The 25553-nt window shown below is 37.4% G+C and overlaps 1 protein-coding gene across 1 annotated transcript; it reads right to left on the bottom strand.

Annotated features, from left to right (window-relative positions):
- Window positions 1-311: 311 nt before the first annotated feature.
- On the bottom strand, window positions 312-19184 carry LOC112204556 (cyclin-Y-like protein 2). Its single transcript, XM_063781692.1, has 3 exons — window positions 18641-19184; window positions 16833-16907; window positions 312-8136 (listed from the first exon to the last, which is right to left on the bottom strand). The coding sequence occupies exons 1-3, from the start codon at window positions 18813-18815 to the stop codon at window positions 8126-8128; spliced, it is 261 nt and encodes an 86-aa protein (XP_063637762.1). The 5' UTR covers window positions 18816-19184; the 3' UTR covers window positions 312-8125.
- Between the last annotated feature and the right edge of the window lie 6369 nt (window positions 19185-25553).

Raw genomic sequence — 25553 nt, 5'->3', positions numbered from 1 at the left:
ACTTTTGCATAATTATTTAAAAATATATTAGTAAACATAAGCACACAGGAAATCAATGATAGGTGCAGTGATCCTAAAATAAGCTGTGCTAACAAGGCAGTGTAACACGACACAGTATAATGTGAATGGCAGGTACCTTCAACTAGTTTAACTGAAATATTTATGAACATATACACCTCTTCAGATATATGTAACTGTATTCCTAAGTTACTCACAGATGCTGCATATCACAAAACAAGAGGTTCTCTTGCATAAGTTATGTGCTTCCATTGCCCTCAGCATCTAGAATGAGGCTCAGAATAACTGAGGGAAGGCAAATCTGAATTTTAATAACAGGTCTATACAATATTAACACTTTTTAAAAAGCCTGTAACATTAGCATTTAAGATGGATATGTCTATAGTGCTTCAAATAGTTTTCATCTCTAAAATCATTTTAAAATCACAGAATTTGAAGTTACATGCTGGAAAGGACCAATGACCTTATATGACATTTAATCCAAAACTCATTTTACAGATTAGGGAAAGAAACCTTAAAACTGACTTGCCCAAGGTCCCGCTAAATCGGAGCAGTTTCTCGTCCTAAATTCAAATTAAGCAGTGTCTCTCAAACTTTGCTGCACATTAAAATCAACTGAGGAGCTTTAATAACTGCCTTATTTTCAACATGAGACTTTTTTATTTAATTAATTAGCATTGGGTAGGACTTTGGGCATCAGAGTTATTGTTAAAAATTTCCCTGGTGATTTCAAAGTGCAGCAAAGTTTGGAATGATTGAGTTGGTGTGAAAATCAGAACCTTCTGGGATGCTTTTCTTCACATGACGATGCCTCACATCCATTCCAATTTTCCTAAAGGGCTTCTCAGTACCTAGAGATAGAGGGAAGGTTGAGGTGGGAAGACACAAATGTTTGCAGACATGTATTTTGAAAACAAACCTTGCAAAAGTGATCCCAATGAGTTCCATCTACCCCATTGACAACAGTGCACTACTAACCCGTAATAAACATTTTTCAAAATCTTTTCTTGAAGCCAATGTGCCCTATTAGTTTGCTCAATAAACCTTTATTTCACTAATAGTGAATATACCAAATGATAATTTCTCAAACTTGTTGATGGGAAATTAAAACTTACTTTACTTTCAGAAGTAGACTTCTAAAAATTAGAATAATGAGGAAAAAAGCATGAAATTTGTTTGAGCAAGATTAATGGAGTAATGTTTAAAACTCCTTTTGAATTATATACTATCATATAAAAACTTTTGAATTCAGAAGAAGCCAGGGACATGACCCAGAGTGACCTGTTGTTGTTGTTGTTGTTGTTGCTCAAGGATTTAGAGGCTTAGCTGAATACAAACATTTACCGATTACTCAATAGGTCCCAAAGCTCAGGACTTGAGACAGGGTTTGAATCCAGTTTTTACTGAAACACAATTTTATCTCTACTACTATGATAAGGGAGAGAGGGAAGTGACATTATCATGAGTGTAAAGTTGCCTCTTTGTTGTTGTTGTTGTTGTTATTGGTTTTAGAAATGGAGTTTCACTCTTGTTGCCCAGGCTGGAGTGCAATGGCATGATCTTGGCTCACTGCAACTTCTGCCTCCTGGGTTCAAGTGATTCTCCTGCCTCAGCCTCCCAAGTAGCGGAATTACAGGCACCCACCATCACACTCAGCTAATTTTTGTATTTTTAGTAGAGACAGGGTTTTGCCATGTTAGCCAGGCTGGTCTCGGACTCCTGATCTCAGGTGATTGGCCTGCCTTGGCCTCCTGAAGTGCTGGGATTACAGTCATGAGCCACCATGCCTGGCCGCCATGTTTTTTTAAATTATACTTTAAGTTCTGGGATACATGTGCAGAACGTGCAGGTTTATTACATATGTATACATGTGCCATGGTGGTTTGCTGCACCCATCAACCCATCATCTAGGTTTTAAGCCCCACATGCGTTAGGTATTTCTCCTAATGCTATCCCTCCCCTTGCCTCTGACCCCCTGACAGGCCCTGGTGTTTGATATTCCCCTCCCTGTGTCCACGTGCTCTCATTGTTCAACACCCACTTATGAGCGAGAACATGTGGTGTTTGGTTTTCTGTTCCTGTCTTAGTTTGCTGAGAATGATGGTTTCCAGCTTCATCCATGTCCCTGCAAAGGACATGAACTCATTATTTCTTATGGCTGCATATTATTCCATTGTGTATATGTGGCACATTTTCTTTACCCAGTCTATCATTGACAGGCATTTGGGTTGGTTCCAAGTCTTTGCTATTGTAAATAGTGCAGTAATAAACATATATGTGCATATGTCTTTATAGTAGAATGATTTATAATCCTTTGGGTATATACCCAGTAATGGGATTTCTGGGTCAAATGCTATTTCTGGTTCTAGATCCTTGAGGAATCACCACACTGTCTCCACAAAAGTTGAACTAATTTACACTCCCACCAGCAGTGCAAATCATTTCTATTTCTCCACATCCTTTCCAGCATCTTGTTTCCTGACTTTTTAATGCTTGCCATTCTAACTGGCATGAGATGGTATCTCATTGTGATTTTGATTTGCATTTCTCTAATGACCAGTGATGATGAGCTTTTTTTCATATGTTTTTTGGCCACACAAATATCTTCTTTTGAGAAGTGTCTGTTCATATGCTTCACCCACTTTTTGATGGGCTTGTTTTTTTCTTGTAAGTTTGTTTAAGTTCATTGTAGACACTGGATACTAGACCTTTGTCAGACGGATAGATTGCAAAAATTTTCTCCCATTCTGTAGGTTGCCTGTTCACTCTGATGATAGTTTCTTTTGCTGTGCAGAAGCTCTTTCGTTTAATTAGATTCCATTTGTCAATTTTGGCTTTTGTTGCCATTGCTTTTGGTGTCTTAGTCATGAAGTCTTTGCCCACACCTATGTCCTGAATGGTATTGCCTAGGTTTTCTTCTAGGGATTTTATGGTTTTAGGTCTTATGTTTAAGTTTTTAATCCATCTTGAGTTAATTTTTATATAAGATGTAAGGAAGGGGTCCAGTTTCAGTTTTCTGCGTATGGCTAGCCAGTTTTTCTAACACCATTTATTAAATAGGGGGTCCTTTCCCCATTGCTTGTGTTTGTCAGGTTTGTCAAAGATCAGATGGTTGTAGATGTGTGGCATTATTTCTGAGGCCTCTGTTCTGTTCCATTGGTCTATACATCTGTTTTGGTACCAGTACCATGCTGTTTTGGCCACTGTAGCCTTGTGGTATAGTTTGAAGTTAGGTAGCGTGATGCCTCCCGCTTTGTTCTTTTTGATTAGGATTTTCTTAGCTAATACAAGATCTTTTTTGGTTCCATATGAAATTTAAAGTAGTATTTCTAATTCTGTGAAGAAAGTCAGTGGTAGCTTGATCGAAATATCATTGAATTTATATATTACTTTGGCCAGTGTGGCCATTTTCACAATACTGATTCTTCCTACACATAAGCATGGAATATTTTTCTATTTGTTTGTGTCCTCTCTTACTTCCTTGAGCATGTTTTGTAGTTCTCCTTGAAGAGGTCCTTCACATCCCTTTTAAATTGTATTCCTAGGTATTTTATTCTCTTTGTAGCAACTGTGAATGGGAGTTCACTCATGAGTTGGCTTTCTGTTTGTCTATTATTGGTGTATAGGAATGGTTGTGATTTTTGCACATTGATTTTGTATCCTGAGACTTTACTGAAGTTGCTTATCAGCTTAAGGAGTTTTTGAACTGAGACAATTGGGTTTTCTAAATAGATAATCATATCATCTGCAAACAGAGACAATTTGACTTCCTCTCTTCCTATTCAAATACGCTTTATTTCTTTCTCTTGCCTGATTGCCATGGCCAGAATTTCCAAAATTTCCAATACTATGTTGAATAGGAGTGGTGAGAAAGGGCATCGTTGTCTTGCACTGGTTTTCAAAGGGAATGCTTCCAGCTTTTGCCCATTCAGTATGATATTGGCTGTGGGTTTGCCATAAATAGCTCTTATTATCCATCAATACCTAGTTTATTAAGTGTTTTTAGCATGAAGTGGTGTTGAATTTTATTGAAGGCCTTTTCTGCATCTATTGAGATAATCATATGGTTTTTCTCATTGGTTCTGTTTATGTGATGGATTACATATATTGATCTGCGTATGTTGAACCAGCCTTGCATCCCAAGGATGAAGCTGACTTGATCATGGTGGATAAGCTTTTGATGTGCTGCTGGATTCAGTTTGCCAGTATTTAAATGATAATTTCCACGTTTGATGTTCATCAGGGGTACTGGTCTGATATTTTCTTTTCCTATTGTGTCTCTGCCAGGTTTTGGTATCAGGATGATGCTGGCCTCATAAAATGAGTTAGGCAGGAGTCCCTCTTTTTCTATTGTTTGGAATAGTTTCAGAATGGTACCAGCTCCTCTTTGTACCTCTGGTAGAATCTGACTGGGAATACGTCTGGTCCTGGACTTTTCTTAGTTGTTAGGGTATTAATTACTGCTTCAATTTCAGAACTTGTTATTGGTCTATTCATGGATTCAACTTCTTCCTAGTTTAATCTTTGGAGGGTGCATGTGTCCAGGAATCTATCCATTTCTTCTAGATTTTCTAGTTTATTTGCATAGAGGTGTTTATAGTATTCTCTGATGGTAGTCTGTATTTCTGTGGGATTGGTGATGATATCCTTTATCATTTTTTATTGTATCATTTTGATTCTTCTCCCTTTTCTTCTTTATTCATCTGGTTAGCAGTCTATCTATTTTGTTAACCTTTTCACAAAACCGGCTCTTGGATTCATTGATTTTTTGAGGGGATTTTTGAGTCTCTATCTCCTTCAGTTCTGCTCTGATCTTAGATATTTCTTTTCTTCTGCTAGCTTTTTGAATTTGTTTGTTCTTGCTTCTCTAGTTCTTTTAATGGTGATGTTAGGGTGTTGATTTTAGAACTTTCCCACTTTCTGATCTGGACATTTAGTGCTACAAATTTCCCTCTAAATACTGCTTTAGCTGTGTCCCAGAGATTCTGGTATGTTGTGTCTTTGTTCTCATTGGTTTCAAACAACTTCTTTATTTCTGCCTTAATTTCATTATTTACTCAGTAGTCATTCAGGAGCAGGTTGTTCTTAATAGTCATTCAGGAGCAGGTTGTTCAGATTCCATATAGTTGTGCAGTTTTGAGTGAGTTTCTAAATCTTGAGTTCTAATTTGATTGCACTATGGTCTGAGAGACTGTTACGATTTCCATTCTTTTGCATTGGCTCAGGAGTGTTTTACTTCCATTTAAGTGGTCCATTTTAGAATAAGTGCTGAGAATAATGTATATTCTGTTGATTTGGGGTGGAGAGTTCTGTAGGTGTCTTTTAGATCTGCTTGTTCCAGAGTTGAGTTCAAGTCCTGAATATCCTTGTTAATTTTCTGTCTCGCTGATCTGTCTGATATTGACAGTGGGGTGTTAAAGTCTCCCACTATTATCGTGTGGACATCTAAGTCTCTTTGTAGGTCTGTAAGAACTTGCTTTATGAATCTGGGTGCTCCTGTACTGGGTACACATATATTTAGGGTAGTTAGCTCTTCTTATTGCATTGATCCCCTTACCATTATGTAATACCCTTCTTTGTCTTTTTTGATCTTTGTTGGTTTAAAGTCTGTTTTATCAGAGAGTAGAATTGCAACCCCTGCTTTTTTTGCTTTCCATTTGCTTGGTAAATATTCCTCCATCCCTTTATTTTGTGCCCATGTGTGTCACCGCACATGAGATGGGTCTCTTGAATACAGCACACCAATGGGTCTTGACTCTTTATCCTATTTGCCAGTCTGTGTCTTTTAATGGGGGCATTTAGCCTATTTACATTTAAGGTTAATATTATTATGTGTGGATTTGATCCTGTCATCATGATGCTAGCTGGTTATTTAGCATATTAGTTGATGCAGTTTCTTCATAGTGTCGTTGGTCTTTATATTTTGCTATGTTTTTGCAGCAGCTGGTACCAGTTTTTCAATATTTAGTGCTTCTTTCAGGAGCTCTTGTAAGGCAGGCCTGGTGGTGACAAAATCCCTTAGCATTTGCTTGTCTGTAAAGGATTTTATTTCTCCTTCACTTATGATGCTAAGTTTGGCTGGATATGAAATTCTGGGTTGAACATTCTTTAAGAACGTTGAATATTGGCCCCCACTCTCTTCTGGCTTGCAGGGTTGCTGCAGAGAGATCTGCTGTTGGTCTGATGGGCTTCCCTTTGTAGGTAACCCGACCTTTCTCTCTGGCTGCCCTTAAAATTTTTTCCATCATTTCAACCTTGCTGAATCTGATGATTATATGTCTTGGGATTGCTCTTCTCAAGGAGTATCTTAGTGGTGTTCTCTGTATTTCTTGAATTTAAATGCTGGCCTGTCTTGCTAGGTTGGGGACCTTCTCCTGGATAACATCCTAAAGAGTATTTTCCAACTTGGTTCCATTCTTCCCATCACTTTCAAGTACAACAATCAATCATAGATTTGGTCTTTTCATATAGTCCCATATTTCTTGGAGGCTTTGTTTTGTCCTTTTCATTCTTTTTTTCTCTAATCATGTCTTCACACTTTATTTCATTAAGGTGATCTTCAATCTCTGATATCCTTTCTTGTGCTATTGATACTTGTGTATGCTTCACAAAGTTCTTGTGCTGTGTTTTTCAGCTCCATCAGGTCGTTTATGTTCTTCTCTAAACTCTTTATTCTAGTTAGCAGTTCCTGTAACCTTTTGTGAAGGTTCTTAGCATTCTTGCATTGGGTTGGAACATGCTCCTTTAGCTTGGAGGAGCTAGTTATTACCCACCTTCAGAAGATTACTTCTGTCAATTTGTCAAATTCATTCTCCATCCAGTTTTGTTCCCTTTCTGGTGAGGAGCTGTGATCCTTTGGAGGAGAAGGGGCATTCTGGTTTTGAGCATTTTCAGCATTCTTATGCTGGTTTTTTCACATCTTCATAGATTTATCTACCTTTGATCTTTGCTGTTGATGACCTTTTGATGTTGATGGGGTTTTTGCATTGTTGTCCTTTTTGTTGATGTTGATGTTGATGTTATTGCTTTCTGTTTGCTAGTTTTCCTTCTAACACTCAGAGGCCTCTTCTGCAGGTCTGCTGGAGTTTGCTGGAGGTCCACTCCAGACCGTTTTCCTGGGTATCACCAGCAGAGGCTGCAGAATAGCAAAGATTGCTGCCTGCTCCTTCCTCTGGAAGCTTCGTCCCAGAGGGGCACCCGCCAAATGCCAGCTTTCCTGTATGAGGTGTCTATCAACCCCTGCTGGGAGGTGTCTCCAAGTCAGGAGCCAGCTGCCATTTTTAATTAAAGTAAAAGTGACTGACAATTGAATTGGTGAAAAATGCTAGAGCATTTGAAATAAAATTGTTTATAAGCTAGTTATGTTTATAGAATGAAAAGTGAAGTTAAAGATGAATACATTAATATTCTAAATTAGCACTTTCCAAATTGTGTTCTAAAAATAAATACTCATAACCCAAAGAGGTGATAATGATGTACACTAGACAAACCCAGTGGAGCTGGTGGTGGTGTTGGTTGTTGTTCCTTTTAAAATAAACTTCATCTCAGGATGCTCTCAAAGCACATCTTTGTGGTCCATGAGGTGCTCATGCACAATAGGATAAAATCAAATGCAGATACACTGTGGTGCCAGAAGAGAAAAAGCTATTCCTTCTTCCAAGACTAATGTCCAAAGTAATACACATTGATTTAGGCCTACAATGCACTGAAAAACTAATATTTCACAAAAATCATTCAATAAAGGGAACCTATCCTTCTCATTGCATTCAACATTGCCTTAAGGCATAAAGGCATCAAATAAATAGCTACACTTTTTCTGGGATTGCTTATTTGCTGTTTTTTCCTTCCACCATGGCATCTAAGATTAAAAGAGAAATTGATACTTAATATTTAGAATCTGGATATCAATATATAGTTGATTCCAATTTCTTAAACTGATTGCTGAAGAGTACAACCAAATGGCTGAAATAATTTTTGAATAAAGGAGTCTGTCCCTTGGCATTATAGTTGTACTGATGATTTTAGTGTCATTGTAAGATGAGGCTGGCTGGCAGTGCTGTCATCAAGGAATATTGTCGAACATGAACTGTATTGTTGAGTAAAATGCTCAGTAGATACCTGAAGGGGAAGGGAAGTATAAGTTAAACTTATCAAAGTGTACTTTTTCATTGGTTAAAATGTCAAATTTTTCAAAGCACTAGGATATTTCTTATACTCCATGAACTGCCTGAGTGTGGTATCATGTGCACTCTATAGAAAACCCACTGGAGGCTCTTAACTTCCACAGATGATGTTTGAGATATGGTTTATAAAATGCTGCCCTTAATATGGTACCTATCATCAAACCTAACAAGGATTTTATTAATTTCCTTTATAAATAATGAGAAAAGTTTAAAGTAAGATTTGATTGTTTTTTTCTATACTGGCATAAAACAGCTGAGAATTTCTATTTCTGTTATTTATTCACTACAGTAAAATGTAATGTATTAAATAATATTGGTACAAGACCATTTTACTGCAATGAATACAAGACTAATACATTTATTAAGTTACTAATCCTAAATGTAATATTTCAGGCAATATTGTGACAAAACAAGTGTTTCAGATTCAGAGGCTCTATGTACCAGGTCTGCTAGTCCACCAACAAGTGAGGAAGACATAGGTTTCTCTAGTCCTGTTTTCTTATGAGGAGGATAAAAAGAGTGTCACTTAAATATTCTCTCACACCCTGAAAAGAGATGACAACTTAAAAAATTTAACTTTCGCTTCATGTTTAAATAAGACTGACATGACATGACTCAAATAGGACTCTCAGAGAATACTTTCCATTCATTTCAAAACTTGATTAATTTTGTTCTATAAATCATCTAACCTGCACCTAGGCATTTTCCTGCTCTACCCCGTTCTCTGCCTGGAATAATGCTTTTCGCCTTCCTTGTTTCAGCAAGCTTGACTCCATCTACCCTCTTGGATCTCTTTGCCAGTAGCCTCACCAAAACATGTTTTTTTGTACACTAACTGGTTACAAGATACTAATTCCAGCAGAGTATTCCCTTCATGAGAAAGTATGTCTCTCCATAAGAGTAAGGGAGGGCCCTAACTGTTCCTACCTCCCGCTGCTCAGCATAAAATTTTGAATAAACCAAAAAGTTCAACAAGTGCTTGACAAATTAATTCAGTTATAATTTGGAGGTAAAACTTACTACATTTAATTGCAACAAAAACACTACTAACAGTTTACTATTTATAGGTATTATTTAAGATAGTCAAAAATAGACAGAAACAAATCTAACTTCAGTCAGCATAAATCACAGAGTATGAAATTGTATAGTCTTTAATGAGAAATGGAAGGGTTTACTTAGTAGTATTAAGGTTTAATGACAAAAACTAGAAAATAATCACACCTCATATTTTAGTAAGTCAAAACCAAAGCCTTACCATCAAAGGTCCAGTACCCGTTGGACGCCAATGCCCAGCCACTGACTTCTTCCACTGTACCTGCTGCCCATCATTTTAACACATTAAAAACACTGAAGCTGTTTTCCTTGTAGAGGTCTTTCACCTCCTTGCTTAGGTATATTCCTAAGGTTTTTTTTTTTTCTTGCAGCTGTTGTAAAGGGGTTGAGTTATTGGTTTGATTCTCAGCTTGGTTGCTGTTGGGGTATAACAGAGCTACTGATTTGTGTACATTAATTTTGTATCCTGAAACTTTTCTGAATTCAATTATCAGTTCTAGGAGTTTTTTTGGAGGAGTATTTAGGGTTTTCTAGGTATACGATCATATCATCAGCAAACAGTGACAGTTTGACTTCCAATTTACTGATGTGCATGCCCTTTATTTCTTTCTCTTGTGTGATTGCTCTGGCTAGGCCTTCCAGTACTATATTGAATAGGAGTGGTGAGAGTGGTCATCCTTGTCTTGTTCCAGTTCTCAGGAGGAATGCTTTCAAATTTTTGCCACTAAATATTATGTTGGCTGTGGGTTTGTAATGGATAGATTTTATCACATTGAGGTATGTCCCTTGTATGAAAATTTTGCTGAGGGTTTTAATCATAAAAGGATGCTGGATTTTGTTAAATGCTTTTTATGCATCTATTAAGATGATCATGTGATTTTTGTTTTTAATTCTGTTTATGTGGTGTATCACATTTATTGACTTCCATATGTTAAGCCATACCTGCATCCCTGATATGAAACCCACTTGATCATGGCAGATTATCTTTTTGATATGCCATTGGAAACTACAAAACATTGCTGAATGAAATCATGGATAACAAACAAATGGAAAGACATCCCATGCTCATGAATGGGTAGAATCAATATTGTGAAAATGACCATACTGCCAAAAACAACCTACAAATTCAATGCAATTCCTATCAAAATACCATCATCATTTTTCACAGAACTAGAAAAAACAATCCTAAAATATGGTACCAAACAAGAACCTGCATAGCCAAAACAAAACTAAGTAAAAACAACAAATCTGGAGCCATCACATTATCTGACTTTGAACTATACAATAAGGCCATTGTCACCAAAACAGCATGGTACTGGTATAAAAATAGGCACATACACCAATGGAAGAGAATGAAAACCCCAGAAATAAACCCAAATACATACAGCCAACTTATCTTCAACAAAGCCAACTAAAACATAAATTGAAGAACATAAACCCTATTCAACAAATGGTGCTGCGATAATTGGCAAAGCCACGTGCAGGAGAATGAAACTGGATCCTCACCTTTCACCTTATACAAAAAGCAACTCAAGATGGATAAAGGACATAAATCTACAACCTGAAACCTTAAAAATTGTTGAACATCAGAAAAACCTTCTAGACATTGGCTTAGGCAAAGACTTCATAACCAAGAACCCAAAAGCAAATGCAACAAAAACAAAGATAAACAGGTGAGACTTAACTAAAGAGTTTCTGCACAGGAAAAGGAACAATCAGCAGAGTAAACAGACAACCCACAGAATGGGAGAAAATCTTCACAATCTATATATCTGACAAAGGACTAATATACAGAATCTACAAGGAACTCAAACAAATGGGCAAGAGAAAAAACAAACAATCCCATCAAAAAGTGGGCTAAGGACATAAATACACAATTCTTAAAAGAAGATATACCACTAAAATGCTCAACATCACTAATGATCAGGAAAATGAAAATCAAAACCACAATGCCATACCACCTTACTCCTGCAAGAATGGCCATGATCAAAAAATCAAAAAATTATAGATGTTGGTGTGGATGCAGTGAAAAGAAAACACTTCTCTACAATGCTGGTAAAAATGGAAACTAGTACAACCACTATGGAAAGCAGTGTGGAGGTTCCTTAAAAAACTAAAAGTAGAACCACCATTCAATCCAGCAATCCCACTACTGGGTATATACCCAGAGGAAAAGTAGTCATTATACAAAAAAAGATTCTTGCACATGTATGTTTGCAGCAGCACAATTTTCAATTATAAAAATATGGAACCAGCCCAAATGCCCATTAATCAACAAGTGGATTAAGAAATACCACTCAGTCATAATAAGGAATAAATGAATGGCATTCCCAGCAACCTGGATTGAATTGGAGACTATTATTCTAAGTGAAGTAACTCAGGAATGGAAAACTAAAGATCATGTGTTCTCATTCATATGTGGGAGCTAAGCTATGAGGATGCAAAGGCATAAGAATGAAACAATGGACTTTGGGGACACAGGGAAAAGGGTGGGAAGGGGGTGAGGGATAAAAGACTACAAATTGGGTTCAGTGGATACTGTTCAAGCAACAGGTACACCAAAATCTCACAAATCACCACTAAAGAATTTACTCATGTAACTAAATACCACCTGTTTCCCCCAAACCCTTTGGAAATAAAAATATATAAATAAATAAACTACGGCATTCTTCCCAGCAACTATAAAATAAAATGAAAACTCAAGTTTATGTTTTCCTCTTTCCTTTTTGGCAGGAAAAATTTTAGATATGTTTTTAAATAATAACTTTTTTCTTTTTCTGAGACAGGGTCTCCCTTTGTTGCCCAGGCTGGAGTGCAGTGGTGCAGTTATAGTTAACTACAGCCTCAAACTCCTGAGATCAAGCGATCCTCTGCCTCAGCCTCCTGAGTAGGTAAAACTAAAGGCACATGCCACCATGCCTCGGGCTAATTTGTTATTTAACCTTTCTGTAGAGATGAGTTCTTGCTATGTTGACCAAGCTAAAAATAAACAAATTTTAATTAACTTAAATATTTCTAACACTTTGGGCATTCATGAAAACAGCTCCATCTATGTTGTGAGGTAATTGGATAATATGGCAGTGTAAGTTTGAATAAAAATATTAAACAAGGCCTTAGGAGAAAAGTATGATACGCTTATTATAGATACATCAATAAAAAATTGTCTGGGTTAATACCATTAATTATATTGAAATTAAACTTTGATTCACATGTAAATATAGGTCCTAAATTTGGATTAAATATAATAGATTGACCACAAATTTATTTCCTCTGCCTCTGGAAATCTCATTACTCATACATAAAATACAGGTTACACACAGGATCAGGAGAGAAGGTTGACAGAGATGATTTTTAATAAATGCTGGGACATAAAAAGTACATAAAGTAGTGGTAAATAACACAGAAGCACAACTTTGGTCCCTACAGAAAGTGACTGGAAGAGAAGCAAGCCAGTTTGTCTTGTAGAAGTAAAGGCAAGCTGTGAACTTACAGGCAAATGGAACTTTGGAAAGTAGGGTAAAATGTAAAACAAAAGCCAGCAAGGTCAGAAAATCTGTGGTTAGAGCCCCAAGTCCACCTGTCCTCCCATCTGATAAGAAACAGATGTGTGTTCTCTGGATATACCAAACCTGAGAATTTCTAGGTTCAGAAATACCACAGCTTAAACCTGAGATATAAAGAAAACTGTACACCAAAAATAGAACTCCAACTTGCTTCCCTAACTCTGCTTTTGGAAAGCAAGTAGACATTCTTTTACTTCCCAGGCAGAAAATTGGGAGATCCTTTCTCAGAAGAAACTGAACTGACTCTAGTAAAGATCCCCATATAATACACTGAAGTCCCGCAAATGAAAAGCTAGTTTGGCTTCCAAAACCTCACACTGAGTGCTATCAGTTAACAGAAGTCCTGCTTCCAAATAAAGCCAGGGACCACCACACATTGGAAGGAAGCCTCCAACAAGAGAGATCAAAACAACAGAAAAAAGGGATTCATGGACCAGTCAAAATCAGGAGCAAAACTTTTTTAAAAACCTGAAACTTAAAGTATAATAATAATAAAACTTAAAAAAAAACTAAAAACACACTGAAAAAGATATGAAATGCAATAGAAATATTAGAGTAAGAAGTCACAGAAACTGAAAAATCAAAGAGGAAAAATTAAAAACCAATGCAAGTATACTGGTCTAAGCAGCTGAGTGTCTGAATAACAAGACTATCAGAAAAAAAGAAACAGAGAAAATAAAAAAATTCCCAAGAAGAGATAGTCTTCAGACATAGTAGCCTCAATAAAATGAAAAGATTCCCACCAAGCTGTTATTAAGAAATTTCAGACTCTCAGTGAGCAAGAAGCTTCTAAAAAGCTTCCACAGATACATAAAACTTGGTCATAAATAATGTATCTCACAATGGCAATAGAGTCAAGAACAACACTGTAATGAGAGCACAATTGTGAAATATCTTCAGAACCATAAAGTTTAGATTCAACCTAGAAGTTTACTCTCTATCAAAAAGGAGGGATTTTAAGACTGGCCAGATCCCTAAACATCTTTGCCCAGGAAAATGTGCTCAAGTACAACTAGAGAGGATAACAGGACAGCAGGAAACAGAATCTAGGACTCAGGTGATCCCACACAAGATGGCAGTTATGTGAGATCCCAAAAGACTTTAAGGCGCTAGCACAGAAAAGCAGACATCGAGCATATCTAGGGAAAGCCACTCTATATTGAACTAGAATGACAAAATGCCAAAGAAAGTTGCCTCCCTAACGACGGCAAAAAAAAAAAAAAAAAAAAATGGAACAGATGTGTTTTAGCAGATGGAAAGTATCTTTGAAAGGCATGTGATAAATGCTACAACACTTGAAGGGAAAACAGCTGTTAGAAAACAGGCAAACAAATATAGTCAGAAAATTAGCTTCATGCTAAAAAATAATGGATGTGAAAGCAAACAGACCAGCCAGGGGCTACTTATTGCATTTGGCTGGGTAAAGTAACATAGGCTAGGGAAAAAGAGATGACCCAGAAAAAGTGCAGAAATGCTCAGATTTCAGAACTGTTTCAGAGAAGGAATGAAGGACATATAATGCAGAGGCACAGCGAAAACACCATATGACTTAGCAGTGAATAGAATTTGCATAGTCATAATCATGTAAATATTACTGATTTAATTAAAAAGTGTGCTACAATTGGAAGAAACAGAGGGAGAAAAATAAGGTCATGGTGTAGTGAGGAAGGTATGCTTTCATCTGCTATGACAAAGTCAATAGACAGTGCTGATAGCTATTCTATTTTTCATATTTATTATTCTGTATTTGTTATTCTGTTATTTGTTATTTCTTAGCTATTCTATTTTTGTTATTTGATTAAAAATATGATTAAATATTTAAGGCAGATCTTTATGACACAACCAGACTATTGAAATTTAACTTAAATGTCAGAAATTCTTAAAAGGTGGACACACTAAGCTGAAGACCTCTCTGGATAAATTCAATACTTAGGAAAATACAAAAAGAAGTCCATGCTATCACCACTGGGTCCCCATTATAATTTAAAGGAATCAAGAGAGACATATTTTTATATCAAACTATCAATTTCTTAACTTTTTGACTGTTTACGTATACACTCTGTATAGTTGCTTTTTCTTTTCTCTTGTACTAAGAATGAAAAAAAGGTCACTTCTGATACAAATACTATAAACTAAGAGTAGTAGTTAATGTCTTACTGAATACTCCTAAATGAGGAAAAATTCCATTTAAAAATTACTTTCAACAATTTATATTTAAATTATCTGGCATGATAAATCTCATAAAGTAAAATCTAAAAACTTAGTTTTACTTTTTGAACCCAGTTTGCTCTTTGTTTCTATTACATACACATGAAAGAATCCTTGTGTACAAAAGAAAAGGGGGAAAAAAATGAGGCCAGATGAAAAAGTTAGCTAATAAAAAAGTTTAACTCTTGCATATATGAGCCATGAGTATTTTCTCATTTACCAGAATCTTAACAGCTCTATGAACTACTTTCTGGCCAGGCACCTATCTCTAGATGCACCAGAATCGCTGTAAGCATCTCAAACCACACTTAGTCATCATCTACTAACATGTCACTAAAAACAAAACAACTGGAAAGTAACCTATCTTAAATTTAAATTTTAAAATGACTATACAAACCTGATTGGACATGGTGTCTGCAGCAAAAAAAAAATCTTTTTTTTCTCAAAAAAAAAAAAAAAAAAAAAGGCCAGCATAATAAAAGCTCTAAGAGGTCATGCTTTGTTTCCTACACCACCTCCACCTTTGATGCTGGAAGGGCCTTGCAGGCAAACATTCCTACCACTGAAGACTGAGGGACATGGAATAGCTATTGTTTTACCTCTTCCATGCTCTCTATGTGTGAGAAGCCCATAGCTCTGGAAGGAACTGGGAAAAACAACTCTGATATGGTTTGGATATTTTCCCCCCTCCAAATCTCATGTTAAAATGTGACCCTTAATGTTGGAGACAGGGCCTAGTGGGAGGTGTTTGGGTAATGGTGGTGGATTCCTTATGAGTGGCTTGGTGCCATCCCCATGATAAGAAGCAAATTCTCATTCTGGTAGTTTAAAAGAGTGTGACACCTTCCCTCTACCTGCCTCTCCCTCCCTCTCTCACCATGTGGAACCACCTGCTTCCCCTTTGCCTTCCATAATGATTGTAAGTTTGCTGAAGCTCTCACCAGAAGCAGATGTTGAAGCCATGCTTGTACAGCCTGAAGATTTATGAGCCAATTAAATTTCTTTTTGTTGTAAATTACCCAGCCTTAGGTACCTCTTTATAGTAATGTAAAAATGAACACAAATTCTAACCAGAAATATCTGACTCAAGACAGGCAAAGTCTACTCAAACTACAAAAAGAAAGGTTACAAACTCCCATATTTTACTGTGCTGCATTACTTCCCATATTATTATAGATCCTCACTTGTATTCTTGCTGCTTAAATCAACTGGAAAACTTGGCTATGTATGGCTTTTTAGCAAACAAGTGAGGATTTAACATAACATTAAGGAAAATAAGCAGGAGTGGGGCATGTTTAAATTTATATTACATTAGATGAAAAGGTTAATAACTTAAAAGTTTCAAGAAGCATAAACTTGGATGTGATAAACACATGTGATCAGGGGACTGTGCAAGAGGAGTCCAAAATCACAGATTCAATCTCTGCTGATGAACAACTATGTTTTCTTTTATTTGTTTAACTGGAAACCAAGCTGAAGCCTAAGTTCTATCTTTAAAATGTGCTCTTTGGAGCAAGGGAAAAGGGGCAAAGAATTATAAATAAAGATAAATCTATGACTCCTCCATCACATGACAAATTGCATTGATAAAAAGATGGCAAAATGTATAAACAAAAAGTTTACATGATTTCACTAACACAGTAACAACTTAAAAAGAGTATATCACATATTAAAATAAGACAAGTAAATATGTGAAAAGTTGAAAAAATTAAACCAATATGAGTTTCTAAATACTTTCTATAATACAGCTGATCAAAGAACAAGACTTTTACTCTTTTTCTTGGCAGAAAAAACAATGTTGTCTCACCATCTGTTTGAGATTTTCTCAGGAATATTGTGCTTGCCTCTGGATGGTCAGAAGGGTTGGACTCCAAAGGTAAATCTATAGAGGGAGAGAAGAAAAAAGATGTGATCATTTATAAAAATTTATCATCTCATTTATTTTACTGCTGCATTTAGGCTATTTCACTACCTCTACTTTTATTCTTATTTATCCATTGAAATTGAATGTATAGACATAAGATGAAGCCAGGCAAGATGGTGCATGCCTGTATTCCCAGCTACTCAGGAGGCTGAGATGGGAAAATCCCTTGAGCCCAGGTCAGGAATTTGAGGCCAGCATGAGTAACATAGTGAGACCCTCCCTTATTTAAAAAAAAAAAAAAAAAAGGCAAATTTGCCTGTAAGTTGTGTAAAATCAACTTCATAGAATAAAACAAGAGAGCAGTGTGTTTTAAAAGACAGGTCTATTTTATTGGCAAAATATAAGATGTATTCTGGAGTGTTTAAAATTTTTAAAAAGGAAATTCAGCATATCTGTCTCTTCAATGTCATTCTGAGTACACAGAACCTTAGTTCTGTTGAGTAGCTGTTTTCCATAGTCACGTGAGATCTCTAAGTCTTCATTTCTTCATTAGCAAAACATAGGGAGAACATACATATAGGCCTTATTTGTACTGCAAAGGGCCAAATGAGACATACGTAAACTGTGTTGTAATCCTAAAGAATGACAATAAAGAGCCTTTTTTGGGCTCTCATCCAACACTACCCATCTATTAACTGGTGTGTAAGATCACTCAGAGGCTTTCCTTACACCACCAAGTGGAGTATGTTTACACAAATAGTTACATGCTTTGTGTATAAAGGTATAATGAATTCATTCACATATTTGTTTATTCTAAATTCTTAAATATCTTGAAAAAGTCACACTCATCATGAGTCTTAATTATTCTACCTCAGAAAAAATGAGCCCAACCAAAGTTTTTTTTTTTCACTTTAAGTTCTGAGATACATGTGCAGAACGTATAGGTTTGTTACATAAGTATACAAGTCCCATGGTTGTTTGCTGCCCATATCAACCCATCATTGAGGTTTTAAGCCTCACATACATGAGGTATTTGTCCTAATGCTCTCTCTCCCTTTGCCCCCCTACCCCCGATGGGCCCCAGTGTGTGATGTTCCTTTCCCTGTGTCCATGTGTTCTCATTCTTTTTGCTTAGGATTGTCTTGGCTATACAGAGCCCAATCAAAGTTTAAATAGAAGAGCTATAACACATTTCCTCTACAGTAATAATATCTCTGGCATTTAAATGAAACAAAAGAGCCAAAGGATTTAATATCTTTACGATACAATGTTTTCTATTTTGAAAAATTTAGTTTTTATTCAAGAACTGTATTGTTACCCAGAATTCTTTTTACTTAGATTCATCCCTTTGCAAAATTTTAGAGGCAAACCAACTAATTGTTTTCTCTTTTCTACCACCTCCCATCCCTCTGCCTCTCCCAGCAGTATAGACGTTGAAAAACTCCAACTTTCTTATCTTTGAACAGGAAGCTATTGTCAGGAGGACAAAGGGGGAGCCATGGCAACAAACACTCTTACACAGGCAAGGTCTGACATTTTAACCTTAAATCTTTATATTACACATTCAAAGTCTATATTTACATTTTATGTCTTTTAAAAGTTTTGACCACAAACCATCCCCACTTCTCTTTTAGAACAAGGAGGTAAACAATGTCTGTTAAGTCACCAGAATAAATCTGCAGACACACTTTTTGTTAAAGTAAGAATTTTAAAGTAATCAGAGCCTCTGCGGTGTACATGGAGGCCCTCACCAGCTTCACAAGTCACCTCACCAGGCTTTACAGCAGCAGCCACAGGCACTCCTGCTATCATGTCCCCAGCTGCTGCCTCATAGGTCTCAGACTCACAGGGACACACTGACCCCTGGTTCTGGTCCAACTCAGGGCTGGCCCTGGGGCACACACAACAGGTCAGTATGTTCCCCATGGGGCACTTCTACTCCTGTCTGCCACCACCTGTGCCTCTGCTCACAGCTTTGGCCGCACACTCCCGTTGCCCTAGGCTGAGGCTGTGCTGCACTTGCAGAGATGGTCTTGTCTGCTGCTTGCCTGCCGACACCACAGCCTGGCCCCAGCCACGGCTTGGGCCAATGCCTGTACCCTGCCACCTCCCATGAGTTGACTTCTCTTGGCGGGTGAAGACCAGCCAGCTTATTTAATAGGTGTGAACACAACAAGCACTGAGAGACACAACTGCCTGAAGAGAGTACAGATGGAGCTCCTCCTCCTTCTGCAGTCACCTACAGACTGAAGCACACTGGCCCAGGTGGAAGCCCAGGCTTGTGGCTCACAGTGCCCCGCCCCACACTTCACAATGCCCTCCCTGACAGCTCACAATGCCCTACCCTGGCTGCCCCACCTCCCCTACAGCTCAGAATGCCCCTGCCTGGGCTGCCTCACCCTGAGGCTTATGATGCTGCTGCTCTCCTGGCCCCTTGCACAGTGCCAGTGGGACTAAGATTTTCATTCATCACTGGCTTCCTGAGCTTTTTAGTCCCAAGAAAAGCACAAGGTGGTTCCTTACTTGAAGCCATCTTCCTCTATGAGTTCTATACAAATCCTCAGTTAGTAGAGTGGGTCCCATTAGCAACCAAGTTGAGCAACTTTTATTTGCTGACTGAATGTAGATACACCTGAATTGTTGACTGCTTTCGTAACTAAATATTCCTCTCCTGTCTTCCAGTGAGTGGTAGTTTTTGTCTGCAACTTGACCATAGCAGTCCCTGGGGCTCTAGCTCTACTCTCAATAAAGAGTTATGGCTGTGTGTCTTGAATGACACCTTAGGACCCATCCTGCCTCCACCTCTTTCTCCAAAAAATAGAAACCTGACTTGTCCCTCCAAGTTCTGAAATGCTGAAACTTACCAACTCCCTTTTCTCCCCTCTGTTTCTTCCTTCCACAGGAAAAACTTTCAGATTATTCTCTCTTTTACTAACAAAGCACTAAGTATGATTTTGTCATACAAAATAGAGAGCCATAAAGTGGGGTACCACAGTCCTAATTCAATAAAGATGAATACTCAACATCTGGCAATCAGTATGTGCCTGACAGTGTTCTAACTGTGCTATGCTCATTTAACCCTCAGAAACAATCTCATTTTACAGGTTTTACAGAAGACACTGAAATGGAGAAAGTAAGTTATCTCCCCAAGGTCACATGACTGCTCAGGCTGGGGCCACAATTTGATCCCAGGTAGTATGAATTCCCCCAATTTCTCAAGCAGGATTATCAGAAAGTGTATTGGTCCATTTTCACACTGCTATAAAGAAATACCTGAGGTTGACAGGTAATTTTTAAAGGTTGAGTAATTTATAAAGAAAAGAGGTTTAATTGACTCATGTTCCACATGACTGGGGAGGCCTTAGGAAACCTACAATCATAGTGGAAAAGGAAGCAGGCACTTCTTACATGGCAGCAGGCCAGAGAGTGTGAGCATGTGAAGGAGCAACTGTCAAACACGTATAAAACCATCAGTTCTCATGAGAACTCACTCACTATCATAAGAACAGCATGGGCGAAACTGTCCCCATGATCCAGTTATCTCCCACTGGGTCCCTCCCTCAACACGTGGGGATTATGAGATTACAATTCAAGATGAGATTTTGGTGGGGACATGCCCAAACCATATCAGAAAGTAAAGGTAGAAGTCAAGCTTGGAGGGAAAGTGACATTGTAGATTAGTATATTTTTAAAAGAAAAACATTTCTTGATGTGGATTTTAAAATGCCTCCCCTTCATTCAACATTAAGTCCCTTCTACATACCAGGCACTGTATGTGTGAAACAGTCCTAACTCTCAATTAGTGTAGGCAGATACACAAACAAAGGCTTAAGGAGTTCAGTTTTCTGAGACTACACTGCTGGACAGGGTATGAACCTAGGATACAGACCTACCCCTATTTGATCCCAAATTTGTTGCTGGGATGGTTTTAATTTTATTCTGAAAATTTGAGTCATTGAATCATACAAAGGTGAGGCATCTCTGTCAGATGTGTGTATAGTGGTCTGTATAATAATGAAGGACTAAAGGAAGCAACAAGACCAATTAAGAGACTTTATCTAAAAGAAGAGTAATGATAAAGGCAGTGGCAGTGACAAAAGTCAAGGAAAAAGTTTTCTGATCATTTGGGAGATGGAATAGGAAGTGCTTGGTCATGAGATGTGAAAGAAGAGGGGAAGCAGAGGCAAAACAGAGCGCTCAGGCTCTGCTGGGGAAGACTGAGTATGTAGCGGTGCCTTCCTCCTGGCAGAGAATGTAGGAAGAGAAATAGGTAAGGAGGAAAAGATAGTTTTTTACTCTCAGTGTCACATAAAATGGAATCCTATGGTCAAAAGTTGAATATAAATCTCTGTAGCCTAAGTCCATTTGTGACATCCCAACATATGTTTTCAAAAATAACACACATACTAAATCAAACCATTAAGAGTAACCGGGGAAATTTCCTAAAATGTGCATGCTAATAATATCACCATTTTTCATTTATTACTTTCATGGAGCAACTCTGAATCTATGGTTACAGCAAATGAGGCATCTTGTATAAAATAAAACTAATACACGAAACAAAACATTTAAAATTCTATTGTCCTCAGAGAATAGAGAATGCAACTGAAGCCATGGGCATGGAAGTGATTGCCTTGAGAAGCTGCATATAGTAAGAAGAATTGGGAAGAAAAAAATATGGAGAATAGGGTGATTTCCATGGCATTAAGTGAAGCTTGCAAAAGTGAGCACTGGGAGTCAAGAGACCTGCATATAAATCAGGAATGGCTGCCTCTGTAAGTCATTAGAAAGGAGATGATGTCTGCTTCTCATTTCTATAACAGCAGCACCTAACACAGTGCCTGATCAATAGGTACTCAACATGTATTATCTCAATGCACAGAGTCAAATGTTGCCAGGAGGGCAGGAAAGCTACAAATCAGCTATGATAACTTAGTGATTGGGCTTGTGTGTGTGTGTGAGTGAGCTGGATGTCAGGAAGTGGGTAAAGTATTGAACTGGAGGTGAGAAAACAATGACACAAACTGAGGGCTTCTCTTCCCAAGTATTTGGCTGAGAAGAGAGATGTAGTAGTAGTCAAAGGGAGACATATGGTAAAGAAAGCCTTTTATTCCAAGATTCAACAAAAAGGGTGAGTATACTTCTATATTAAAGGGAAAGAGCCAATAGAGAAAATACATTTTTGAGTTTAGAAGGGAAGGAAGAATGAATGCACAAGGGCCCCCAAAAGGCACAAGTGCATGCAATCCGGATTGGGGCAGATTAGCTTTGGACTTCTACAAAAGCAAGAAGGGATTTATTTAAAATCATGCTTTGAATAAAAACTGACTTTAGATATACCTATGAATGTACTTAACAGTATTGCTTCCAAAATTAATGTTAATTCTATATTAAATAAAGTTTGTATTTAAAAAAAGAAAGGGAGAAAGGACCATGTCATTCCAGAGGTATTTCTGGTAGAGGAAAGGTTTAGGAAGAGATCTTTTGATGACCTTTATTTTAATAGAATTTTCAAAAAAACTACTGTGGGAAAAAGGATACTATGTATAGAAAAGTCTACACTTCTTGATACATCTAACAACAAAAAAAAAAGCTTGATACACTAAACAAAACCCAAATAATGTCTTCCCTAAAAGTGAGTAACTTGAAAAGCAATTTGAGCATAAATCAAGGAGTTCAATGACAAGTATATCAAAAAGTGAAACACAGGTTTAATTTTTCCCACAAAGAGTTAAAAGAAATAACAACAACTTTGGGGGAAGAGGAAAAAATAATTAAGAAGAAAATTATATGCAATTCCAAAATGTGTGAATATTTACAAACTCTAACATAAGTTAACTACAAAAAGGACCAGAAGAATCATTATCATAGGAAGCAATGGGTAATTTCAAAAATCAGGGAAGAAGCGATGATTCATATGTAATTTAATTTTGTTGAAAATATTTCAGTAAAGTTCGAGGACAAAAATAGTTGATACATTGAAATGCGGGAAACCACAGTGGAAAAAAAAAAGAATTCAAGAAAGTTCAGTTTCAGTAACCAATATCTAGTAAAATCCTCAGGACCTAGTGGCTGCAATCTTCATTAATAGTGTCCAAAGACCTAGAAATATCATTAGATACCATTTTGGATAATTCTTGTAGACTTGAGATGATGTCTATTTAAAGTTACAAAATAGTGCCTGCGCTTAACAACAGACACACTCGAAAACAGATATCCATGACTTTTATTTTTTATTTTTTTGAGATGGAGTCTCACTCTGTCCCATAGGCTGGAGTGCAGTGGTGCAATCTCGGCTCACTGCAACCTCTGCCTCCTGGGTTCAAGCGATTCTCCTCCCTCAGCCTCCTGAGTAGCTGGGATTACAGGCACACATCACCATGCCCAGTTAATTTTTGTATTTTTAATAGAGACAGGGTTTCACCATGTTGGTCAGGCTGGTCTTGAATTCCTGACCTCGTGGTCTGCCCACCTCAGCCTCCCAAAGTGCTGGGATTACGGGAGTGAGCCACCGCACCCAGCCCACAGATATCCACGACTTTAAAAATGGAAGAATTTTAAACTCTCTAAACAGGAAAATATTGGGAAGCATTGTTATGAAAATAGATTTTAAAACATTTGGAGTAAAGGCAATATTGAAGTACACTAAGAAAAATCCTAACCTACCGTGACATTGGCAAGTCTGAGAGAGCAAAGAGAAATAAATTAGAGTAGTGTGATTTGAATTAGGAGCTTGATTCTGTGAAATGAGCTGAGACCTTGTTTATCTATAGCTCCAAAGCAAACTAATTAATTCATCCATTCATTCAATACCCATTTAGTACCTGAGCCCTTAGCAAACATGCCGCACACTGTATGTAAGTGCTGGGGATATTGCTTGAACCAACACAACAAAGGTTCTTATTCTTGTGAAAGTTATCTTCCAGAAAGGGAATTAACAGACTGTGTTGCCCATCACCCCTGCCTGCTTTAGCTAGGATGAGTACTGATCTCCAGCTATTGGATCTTCATTCCAGACAATAGGATAGAGGGAGAAAAGAAGGAGGAAGGTTTTTTAGAAGGTACTCATAGCACACGGCTTACAAATTATTGGCTTAAAACTTAGTCAAATGGCCATACCTAGCTGCAGGGGAGGTTCAAAAGATGTAATCATATAGCTAGGGTAATGAATACAGAAGAAACAATTGGATACGGAAAGGAAACTAGCATGCTATTCCACAATCTCTAAAGAAAGATTAGGGAAGTTTTGGCTTAAAGCAAAAATAATCACAATAAAATTTTACAACCCTTTGCAAGCATATATGAAAACATACAAAAAAGGTTGTAGTGATCTTGTCTTAAGCTGAGAGGAAAGAAAAAATGAGAAAAATTAAATTATAAAATGAAACTTTGGTTTAGAGGTAAGAAACATTTGATGACAGTCAAGAGATCAGGGTTGTACAGTATATTATGCAAATGTTGTGACTCATTGGTTTCATCTTGGATATCATAACTTGACATTTTGTAAAAGTGGTTTTTCATGAGAATTTTTTCAGGTGCCCTATAAAGTCCTGTCACATCAGAAGTGAATAATAATCTTCCATATTCATGAGATATCTTCACGGCATCTTCTACAGTCTTCCATTGTTTAGTTTAGGTAAACCTGGGAATCATGTTTGGGTATTGTCTCATCCAACTTCTGTTACCCATCCCCATCGTAAGTCATGAAGATCTTCGATATTTTGTGCTCTAGCAATTAATTCATCATGAAACCTGGAGTTGTTTGCTATTCCAGTCATTTGTCCTACTTCGCTTCCAGTAAGCATAGTGAATTTACCACCATTAACTCCTAAACCATATGGAATTTGTACATGTGATTTGACTTCGTGAGCAAAAATTCTATGTATATCTTGAAATTCGTGCTTAGTATAAAACTTATTTTCAGTACAGATTATATTTCTGCACTCGGGCAGCTATGTAACTTTCACTGTTATTGCTGGTCGGGCTTTCCAGGGGTCATGATAACCTCCTGGGTTCTCTGGAAGAGGGACATATTCTTCAGGATGACATTGTAATATTTTGTTAGCTAAAGTCTTTTATCTATCTAAATCGACAGTTCCTAATGTCTTGAGTAACAAGGCTGGTACTTTTTATTTTTCTTAGCTCTGTGAGTTAATGTGACCAATGCCTGAGGTTGAGTAATCAGGCCAATATCAGACTGGTCTTTGCCAGAACTTTTTGCCTAATACATTTCTCTATTGTTTTCTATGGGTCACAGGATGTTAATATTGGTTCTAGAATGTAATTTTAAAAAATGTTTTGTGAATGACTAGCAACATGGCAATTTCATTTTCAAATATAATTTGCAAGTGAAATGTGTAGGACTCCAATAAGGCACGATGACCTAAATCCTGAGTATGATCCCTTCAGAAGAAGCAAATAGTGAGTTGAACGAGCCCACTCCTGTCTGCTTACACCAGTCACTTTTGAACTAGCGGTTCAATGGCAGGCAGGGGGAATGACCTGTGGTTGCCAGATGTCCACTCAGTATGACCCTGGATTGGACATATAGTTACCTTAAGTCAGGCCAGCCATGCGTTGTTGGACTATTTCTTGGAGATACACTCATTAGTGACTCTTAAAGTACCTGAGTCATTAGGTACCTATAGACTATGCCCACTGATA

The sequence above is a fragment of the Pan troglodytes genome, chromosome 8 (genome assembly GCF_028858775.2).
Source record: "Pan troglodytes isolate AG18354 chromosome 8, NHGRI_mPanTro3-v2.0_pri, whole genome shotgun sequence".
Lineage (NCBI taxonomy): Eukaryota > Metazoa > Chordata > Mammalia > Primates > Hominidae > Pan > Pan troglodytes.
This window is presented reverse-complemented; position numbering and strand designations above follow the sequence as displayed.